The sequence below is a fragment of the Bison bison genome, unplaced genomic scaffold (genome assembly GCF_000754665.1).
Source record: "Bison bison bison isolate TAMUID 2011002044 unplaced genomic scaffold, Bison_UMD1.0 scf7180017864135, whole genome shotgun sequence".
NCBI lineage: Eukaryota > Metazoa > Chordata > Mammalia > Artiodactyla > Bovidae > Bison > Bison bison.
In genome coordinates, this window is record NW_011494707.1 from 4,464,076 (window position 1) to 4,474,061 (window position 9,986).

The window sequence follows — 9,986 nt, forward strand, 5'->3', positions numbered from 1 at the left end:
GGAGGAGAAGGGGACGACAGAGGATGAGATGGCTGGATGGCATCACCGACTCAATGGACATGAGTTTGGGTGAACTCCGGGAGTTGGTGATGGACAGGGAGGCCTGGCGTGCTGTGATTCATGGGGTTGCAAAGAGTCGGACACGACTGAGCAACTGAACTGAACTGAACTGAGTTTTGATAAAGTTAGTTGGTAGGCACACCAGTGGTCCTTGTATTTTTGCCTATGTTTGTCTAATGACTTGAAATATTTCATAATGAAGAAGAATATAGTAATTTATGAATGAAATTAATAAGATTTCTATACCAAAGTGTTTTCATCAGTTTAAAAAAAACACCCTTATTTAATTTTGTATTATTTGAACAAATTCAAGTCCACTAAAAATGACTAATCTAGGTTTTCCCCTCCAGAAGTCTGAGGACCTTTAATGAATATTGTATTGTGTCTTCAATTCCAGTGACAGTCCCATTTACTGTAACTTTTTCCAGCAGTTAATCAGTATGTCTACATAGCTAAGTTCTATGAGTAATGTGCCTTGTATAGATTGGACATGACATTGGCAATTCCTGATATCTTAAGAAAAAGTTCTTAGGAAAATAAACAGAAAACAAAATAAAACAATGTTTTTCACATTTAAAAAAATCTGAATATTTCCAATATTTTGGGCTCTGTGGTTATATGATTGAAATCTGTTTGAAACCATTCTATGAGCCATATGTGGAAAAAGCAATTCTCATTATTTACCATCACCCTGATACATTCACTTTGATCCAGAATCACCCTTTCATTAAATTTTGCCATAGATATTCAGAAAATTCTGTCCTTCTTCTCTTAATCCTCATATCCAAATGTCCCCACCATTTAATACGGGTTTACAAATGTGTAATCACCGCTTACTTGATTCTTTCTGTGTATAACTTCTATATAGAGAGCCACATTTAAAATAAATAGAGGCAAGAAAATTCTTGTTCAAGAAATCCCTAGAAATAAATTCTGAGACATTTAAGTACTTGAGGGGATTTTTCGAAAAACTCCATACCATAAGCGATAGGCAGATGTTTCCCATATGTTGTTTGCAAACGAGTCCCAAAAGCTTAAGTCATTTTCTTCTTCTTTAGGTTCTGCCATTTTAAACCCAGTTGTCTATACAAGTCTTTGAGGCAAATCACGTGACAAACAAGCTCTGTCTAAACTTCCCTTGATATAGTGCAGAAATTGAGGATCTAAATTTGCATTGCTACTTTCCTAACTATTTATAAAAATAAGGCATAGCTTCCATATGTCAGTTGTCTAAATCAGGACTCCATATCTTCAGGAACATGAATACATTCCTCTGCACTATTTTTATTTTTATTTTTTTGGTTCAGTTTCATTTAGATCCATGCTTACAGCACTGCTTAGTTTTTATTTAAACAGCATCCAAATGCTGTTTCTCAACAGGAATTCTTTATCGGAACTGTTTCTTCCACAAGGGTGCGGTCTGGTTACTGTCAAATTCTCTTTTCCCCAGGGCGCATTACTCAGGAAAAATTTTCATTAGATAATAATGCTGATCATATCATAAAATATTCCTTTTTACAGAAACTGTTTAATGCTTTAGTGATTTTTCAGAATAAAAATAAATACCATGTTATTTTAAGCAAAGGATTTGGTCATCAGCCTGTGCTGTTTAATATGTGAGGAAGTGCAAAATTTATTACATTAATAATATTATTTCTATGGCTCATGGACTGATAAAGTCATCATTCTCGTTATTGTTCCTTCAACAGGTAATGCCATGTTGTTGAGGGTTTTACCTGCTGTGTATGAAAAGCAGCCTCAACCAATTAACAGACACCTCACAGAACTCCTAGGCTTGATGTCTCAACTGGAACAACCAGAACAGTACCATCTTCTACGGCTTTTGCATGTAGCTGCAAAGAGGAAGCAACTGGAGGTAAAAATTATATTATATACAACATGATCCACACAGAAAGGTTACTGTTGCAAGCCATGTGTTATACCAGGATTCATGACCTCCAGAGGAGGGGATTTTGATCTGGGGTCAGAGATGAGACTTGACTACTTGGAGCTTTTTCTGCAGCAAAATTTTATTAAAGTGTAACAGAGATAGGGAAAGCTTCTGACACAGACATCAGAAGGGGACAGAAAGAGTGACACCTTGCTAGTTTTTAGCAAGGTGTTTTATGTCTGTTAGAAAGCTATTAATCAGATAAGAGAGACACCTCAAGGCTGAGAGAGTTTCACCAGGCCCCTCTCCCACAGTATGCATTTTTGAGATAGGATGGCAGGAGGTGCATCATAAAACAATTGACATGAATACTGGTTTGTTGAGCCCGTTCTCAGCCCAAGGTTTGAGAAAAGAAAAAAAGTTAGTCTTAGGGGGAACCTTTTTAAAGAAAGGCAGATTCCAAAGCAAATACATAGTTTCATTAACATAGCTTAAGAAAAACATTTCTATAAGAGAAGTGTATTGGTTAGCTCAAGGCAGAACCAGGTGTCCTCAACACAGAATTAAAAGAAGCCTCTTTTAATTTTGTGTAGAGAAGGAAAAAAACGTCTGCCACTTGCAGTTTATTTCCTCCTGCCTGTTACCCTCTCATCACAGCTGGGCCTGTTTAGATGTCAGTGTCATCTGGAAACACCCTCACAGACACACTGAGAATAATGTTTAATCAAATATCTGGGTACCCTCTGACCCAGTGAAGCTGACACACAAAATTAACCACCACAGGTACAGTAATACAAACACATCAAGTGTGCAAATCTGTAGTCACTGCAGAACATCTTTCATGAAAGTTCAGTGTGGTTGTGCAGTCCTTGGGATCTACAGTTTCTCAGATGGGGCCCTGAGGAAGACCTGCACATGTCTTCACTTATGGGGAAATCAGCCTGTAATGAGAGCGAAGGCTCACCTTCTAGATGGCAAATTAGTTATTCTTTGAGTGTGTGCCAAGCTTCTTCTGACTCTTTGTGACCCTATGGACTGCAGCCTGCCAGGCTCCTCTGTCCATGGGATTCTCCAGGCAAGAATACTTGGGTTGCCATTGGGAAGGTAGTGGGTTGCTGTTCCCTTCTTCAGGAGATCTTCCTGTCCCAGGGATCAAACCCAGATCTTCTGCACTGCAGGCAAATTCTTTACCATCTGAGCCACCTGGGAAGCCCACTAGCACCATAATAATTAGGTTGCATGTGACTATCAGCAACCAAAGACCCAACCCGTACTGGTTTAAACAATAAAAGGAATGCATTAGTGCATAGAATGGGGAAAAACCTTCAGGTAAGACTTGATTAGGGGCTCAAGTATGTGAGCAGAACAGCTTCTCCATCTCCATTTCTCAGATTTTTGATTTCTCAATGTTGGCTTCCATTTTCTGTAGGCTTTCTCCTTGTGGGATCTGGATGGGAATCGGGGTTCTCTGAGCAGTATGCTTCTCCCCCATGACTCCTGAAACATCCAAATCAAAGTCCTGAGAGTCTTTGTTTCAGACCCTTGCTCTATCCCTGGAGCTTCTCCTGAACCCTGAAGACACTCAGAAACAAGAGGCTGCTAGGAAGAGGGGCGGAGAAGGCAATGGCAACCCACTCCAGTACTCTTGCCTAGAAAATCCCATGGACGGAGGAGCCTGGTAGGCTGCAGTCCATGGGGTCCCTAGGAGTTGGACCCGACTGAGTGACTTCACTTTCACTTTTCACTTTCATACATTGGAGAAGGAAATGGCAACCCACTCCAGTGTTCTTGCCTGGAGAATCCCAGGGATGTGAGAGCCTGGTGGGCTGCTCTCTCTGGGGCCACACAGAGTCAGACACGACTGACATGACTTAGCAGCGTCAGCAGCAGCAGGAAGGGTAAAGTAGAAGTGGATTCTAGAGGGCACGAGCACATGTGCATATACAGATTAATGCTAAGACCAAGGTTATATCAGTTATGGCTGCATCTTTGCTCCATTTTCATGTTAATATCAATATCCACCACTTGAAAAACAACACCAAGGTGAAAACTGGAACATTTGAATTCAATGTCAAAATTCAAAGAAAGGCAGACAAAGTTGATTATATGTATAATTAACCACAAAAGACTGTAAGCTCCTCGTGGCAAGGCATGATTTCTTCTTTTCCTGTGTATCCCACATCTTGTTACCGTATCTGATAGTACTCAATAAATATTCATAAAACTAAGCTTAATTAAAGAGGCTGATAAGTGCTCTACAAAAGATAGAAACAGATTTTTAAGAAAAGGAGGGTGGGAGAAAAAAAAAAGGGGGGTTGGGAGGACTTCCCTAGCAGTCCAGTGGTTAAGACTTGGCACTCCTAATAAGGTGGCATGAGTTTGATCCCTAGTCTAGGAACTAAGATTCCACATGCCTCAGGCCCAGCCTCTCAAAGAAAGGTATAAACAGAGATGGGATGGCAGTGAGTTCTGCCTTAGGGGGAAACAGGTGCCATGAAGATGCACAGAGGGAGTGGCATCAGGCCAGACCTTGAGGTTTTGTGTCAGGTTGAGAAGAGAGGCAGATGGCCTTTAAGAAGTGGGGACCAGGCTGGGAGACCTGGACATGAGAGAGCAAGCTTGAGCCCCATCCCCAGAGGTTTCAGTTCAGTAGTTCTAGGATGGGGTCCCCAATTCTACTCTTTTTCAAGTTCCCTGGCGTTGCTGTCCCTGCTGCTTCAGTGACCACACTTAGAGCAGCAAGGCTAGGGGTCAGACAGGGGACTGGGGGCCTCTCTGTTACCTGGTATACAGTTTTGCTTTTGCCCTTAGAACAATATATTGCAGTTATTTTTTCCATGTCTTTCTCTCCCAGTGCGCCTTAAACTCCTTGAGGAGCACAGCACCTGTGTCTGCATATTTGTATGAATGCCCTACCACAGTGCTGGGCACATAGTAGGGCTTCAATAAAGTGTTGTTGAATTTGGAAATGAAAAAATGAACAAAAGAGATCAAAGAAAGTAAAGACCATGAAAATAAGTAAAACAATGTGTGTGGTCTTCAAAGAGGGAAAGTGACTCAACAGGGTCAAGACCTAGGGACTTAAAGGAGATTGGAGATAGGAATTGACCTTGGCTTTGGTAGCTGGAGACCCACTAGTGACTCATGAGAGGCAGTGGTCTGTAGGGGTGAAGTGGGGAGTGGAAGACATCTATTATGGATTGTGTGTGGAAGGGAAGTGTAGGAAATGCCTGCATGGGTGTTGGAGTTTAGAGGAAATGAGGATTTCAAAATACCCAGTAAGAATAAAGTGATTGAAGATGTGGCAGAAAATATTAGATAGAACAAGCTAGAGGTAGTCTGGGAGTGAATTCCAAGCACAGATTGAGAAATGAATTTCAGAAAAGATTAAGGACATAAAGGATGGGCACAGCTACAGCAGAGTTTGGGCAGGGAGTGGAGTTAACAGATCACTAGACCAGGTAAAAGAAAGCTCAGAGTGAGGGGGACACAGACAGGGTGGTGTATTCTTTTCCTGTGCTGCTGTAACATTACCACAAATGTAGTGATTTAAAACAACACAAATTTATTACCTTACAGTTCTGGAAGTCAGAAGTCTAAAATGTGTCAACAGGCTTACATTCCTTCCGGAGAATCTAGAGAAGAATGTTCCTTGCCCTTTCCAGCTGCAATAGCCTGGCTCACAGCCTGCATCACCCTCACCTCTGCTTTTCCATCATGTTTTCCCTGACTCCGACTCTTCTTCCCTTTGCCAAGGCCCTGTGATTATATTGGGACCACCCAGATGATCCAAGAGTATCTTGCCATCGCAAGACCCTTAACTTAATCACATTTACAAAGTCCCTTTTTCACAGGTTCCGGGGATTCGAATGTGGACATCTTGGGGAAGTTGTTATTCTGCCTACCACAGATAGAGACTGGGGACCAGGTGATGTGGGGAATAGAGAGAGGTGACTAATAGGCAGGACCTGGTTTCAGAGAAGAGACAGCTGGGCATGCCATTTTATCTGCAGCCTGAGAACAAAAGCTAAACACAATGTTTGGAAGGGCAGGTTCAATACAAGTTCAAGGAGGATCTGGAGAGAATAAGCAAATTCAACTTATTTCCCATGGAATAAAGGTAGTAAATGAAACCAGGAGGAGGCTCACTTATAGGAAGGGGCTTGGAGTGACCTGACCCAAAAAGGTAAGGTGCAAGAGTAGTAGTGGCACCTTGTGTGGTGTTCAGAGAGGTCCCAGCAGACCGCTGGTTACAGGCTTTCTGTGGCCGTCCAGAGACTTGGGAAAGGGCTTATGAAGCTGTTTACAACCAGGCCCCGGTCTGTTGCTTGGCCTCCTTTGTTGCTGTTGTTCAGTCACTCTTGTGTTGTTGTTGTTCAGTCACTCTTGTTGTTGTTGTGTCTGACTCTTTGCTACCTCACAGACTGCAGTACGCCAGGCTTCCCTGTCCTTCACCATCTCCCTGAGTTTGCTCAGACTCATGTCTGTTGAGTCAGTGATGCCATCCAACCATCTCATCCTCTGTCACCCCCTTCTCCTCTTGCCTTCAATCTTTGCCAGCATCAGGGTCTCTTTAACCCTTAGACCTCGAACAAGTATCTGGTCTCAGGGATCACAGGCAGGCATTCTCTATCAGGCACTGAGTTTTTATGTACATATGATGTTCTCCACATAGAATGATCTTCCCTCACCAGCACCACACTTTGTGAGCTGACAATTGCTTAGATGTGGCTTTCTTGCCTGCAAAACTCTCTGATTCTTTTCTTACCCCTAATCCCTGACACAGCACATTTCACGCTGCCATGAATTTGTCTCTGCTGTTCTCTTTCCCTCCGGACCACCTTGAAAGTGAAAGTGAAAGTCGCTCATTTGTGTCCAACTCTTTGCCATGGAATTCTCCAGGCCAGAATACTAGAATACTGGAGCAGGTAGCCATTCCCTTCTCCAGGGTATCTTCCCAACCCAGGGATCTAACCCAGGTCTCCTGCATTGCAGGTGGATTCTTTACCAGATGAGCCACCAGGGAAGCCCAAGAATACTGGAGTGGGTCACCTATCACTTCTCCAGCAGGTCTTCCTAACCCAGGAATTGAACCAGGGTCTCCTGCATTGCAGGTAGATTCTTTACCAGCTGAACTACCAGGGGACCACCTTGGCTGTGATACAAATGCTTGAGACACGAGGACTACCTTGTCCATTACTGTGTCCCCAGTGCCTGGCATAGTATCTGGCACAGAGAAGTCACTCTGTGAATATTTCTTAACACAGATGAGATAGTATTAGTGCCTAAATTTGCAGAGGATTTATCATTCACAAAGGATTTTTGTTTTAACATCTAATATCTCACTTAATGCTACCAATAACTCTATAATGTGTTATTTTTTTCCATTTTACACTAGTCAGAATGGATGCTTTGTTGTAAATGGAGGGTACCCTTTAAAATTATATAAACATTAAAATGAATCAGTTAAAGGTAGGGGGAAAACTGGATGCTTTGAGTACTACCATCATACCAGTAGTAAGCAGTAAGTGACACTGCTGTACAGGTCCAGCACTCTGACTCCCAGCCCCCTCCTCTCTTATTCTGAGCAGCCTCCACTTCGGAAGGCCACAGGCGAGTGTTCCCAGCTTACAGGAGGCAGGGGAGGGTGGACAGGGGACACCAGTAGTGGTCGAGCTCATGTTGAGTACCAGGCACTTATATAGGTGTTTTACAGGAATCATCTCACTTGTTCCCCTCAACAGCCTTTTCATTTTGTAAACAGAGAAGTTGAAGTTTGGAGAGGTTAAGAACAGGGTGGGTACCAGGGAGTGGCTTGGTGAGGTGGCTTGTCATGTGCCTCCTCATCTTATCTGGCCCCCCATCTTCATACAGTCAATGTCCGTGTCTTCCACAGGCCATTACAGTCACACTGCCCTGCCCCTAAGGCTGCCATTTACAGAATATCTGGGGCTGACACTGGTTAGGGAGCTTTCACAAAGGCATACAGGTCAGGATGAACTACATCATCAACCCAGTCTAATTCCACCCAATGAGATCTATCATGGGTGCTGAGTGTGGATCCTGGAATGTAGAAGCAAAGGGTTAGGAAGTACTCATAGTGAAGTGAAGGGACAACACCAGGACCAGGATCCTAACTGGTGGGAGGGAGTGGTTGACCGGGCACTGACCAACTGTTTGTTTTCCATCAGCACTTCTCTTCATGTTAAAGTGGTCCTGCCCCTCCCCATCCCACCCCTTTGCCTCCTTCAGCTCTTTGTCAGCTAGCACTTGATTACTGAGATACACGGGTAGTGAGCTAGAGAAATCCCAGGTAAACCCTCCTCTCTCTCATGTTCATTAATTAGACAGCAGGCAAAGGGAACAGGAGGGATACAGAAAAAGGTCGACTGAGAGGAAAACGAAATCAGGGCAACAGTCACATCTACAGCCTGAGGCTTTCTGTGTACATCTAGTTCATCCAATCTCAAATGAAATGAGAGGCTAAACGAGGAGGATTTTCACCTTGTGAAATGAGGATTAAAAGGGGGCTTTTCTCTCTGCATGACAGCTGTGCCAGCGTTCTGTAACTTGGAGATCCCTGAGCAGGTTTTCCAATGAAGGCAGTGTGCAGGAATGTTTCGTGTTTTCTCGAACGCACTCCTCACTACCCACCTTCTGTGACTAGTGATAACTTGGTTTTTCAGGACTGGAGGGTCAACAGTTAGCCCTTAAAACAAAAAATCTCTTTGTGTAGCTGAGATTGTCTGTGACTTTCTGATGTTGCTTCCCAAGCAGGTGGGGTCCCTTCCTCCATCACTGTCTATTGAATATCCCTGTCTTAGGAAACTGTCCTTCCTAGGTGGAGGGAGGCAGTTCCTGGCTAGTGACTCATGGCTAGAAGCTCCAGAGAATTCTCCGAGTCCATTTATAGGAAAAGGCTGGGTGGTCAATTTTCCAAGTGGCCTTCTGGGCCTAAGTCAGTATTCTTGGCTGCCAAAAACCATGCTGTAGTCTAGCCAACAAAAGGAACAGAATTTAGTAACACACATGAGCATATCTGTAATTATCCTTAGGACATAGACTTCTAACCCTAACCATACGGAGATAAGTGGCAGGAAGTGGCAAGTTCAGCCCTCTATTGATTAATGTCCAGACCCAGAGGAACTGCTTTTGTGGTCTGGTCCCTAGAAAAGAGTCATTTTCTAGGATTTTCTCTCAGCAGTGTAGAACATTCTTGTTCACATACCTAATCCTCCACACCTAACACAGCATCTTCTGGCTGACAAGACTCAAAAGTCACTTAGTATTTGTTTAAAATGAGAATAGTTGCAAAACATTAAGAAGATGGAGTGATGGACTGTATTCAGTTCAGTTCAGTTGCTCAGTCATGTCCAACTCTTTGCAACCCCATGAATCGCAGCATGCCAGGCTTCCCTGTCCATCACCAACTCCCGGAGTTCACCCAGACTCACGTCCATCGAGTCAGTGATGCCATCCAGCCATCTCATCCTCTGTTGTCCCCTTCTCCTCCTGCCCCCAATCCCTCCCAGCATCAGAGTCTTTTCCAATGAGTCAACTCTTCGCATAGGGTGGCCAAAGTACTGGAGCTTCAGCTTTAGCATCATTCCTTCCAAAGAACACCCAGGGCTGATCTCCTTCAGAATGGACTGGTGGGATCTCCTTGCAGTCCAAGGGACTCTCAAGAGTCTTCTCCAATACCACAGTTCAAAAGTATCAATTTTTCGGGGCACTCAGCCTTCTTCAGTCCAACTCTCACATCCATACATGACCACAGGAAAAACCATAGCCTTTACTAGAAGGACCTTTGTTGACAAAGTAATGTCTGTGCTTTTGAATATGCTCTCTAGGTTGGTCATAACTTTCCTTCCAAGGAGTAAGCGTCTTTTAATTTCATGGCGGCAGTCACCACCTGCAGTGATTTTGGAGCCCAGAAAAATAAAGTCTGACACTGTTTCCACTGTTTCCCCATCTATTTCCCATGAAGTGATGGGACCGGATGCCATGATCTTCATTTTCTGAATGTTGAGCTTTA

General features: G+C 43.6%; 1 protein-coding gene across 3 annotated transcripts in view; it reads left to right on the top strand.

Annotated features, from left to right (window-relative positions):
• VEPH1 (ventricular zone expressed PH domain-containing 1) overlaps positions 1-9,986 on the top strand; it is a 276,656-nt gene that overhangs the window by 103,715 nt on the left and 162,955 nt on the right. For all 3 annotated transcript variants that reach the window (XM_010839863.1, XM_010839864.1, XM_010839865.1), the window contains exon 5: positions 1,770-1,936. In XM_010839863.1, coding sequence (XP_010838165.1) covers positions 1,770-1,936 — 167 coding nt within the window. The remainder of the gene's footprint in view (positions 1-1,769; positions 1,937-9,986) is intronic.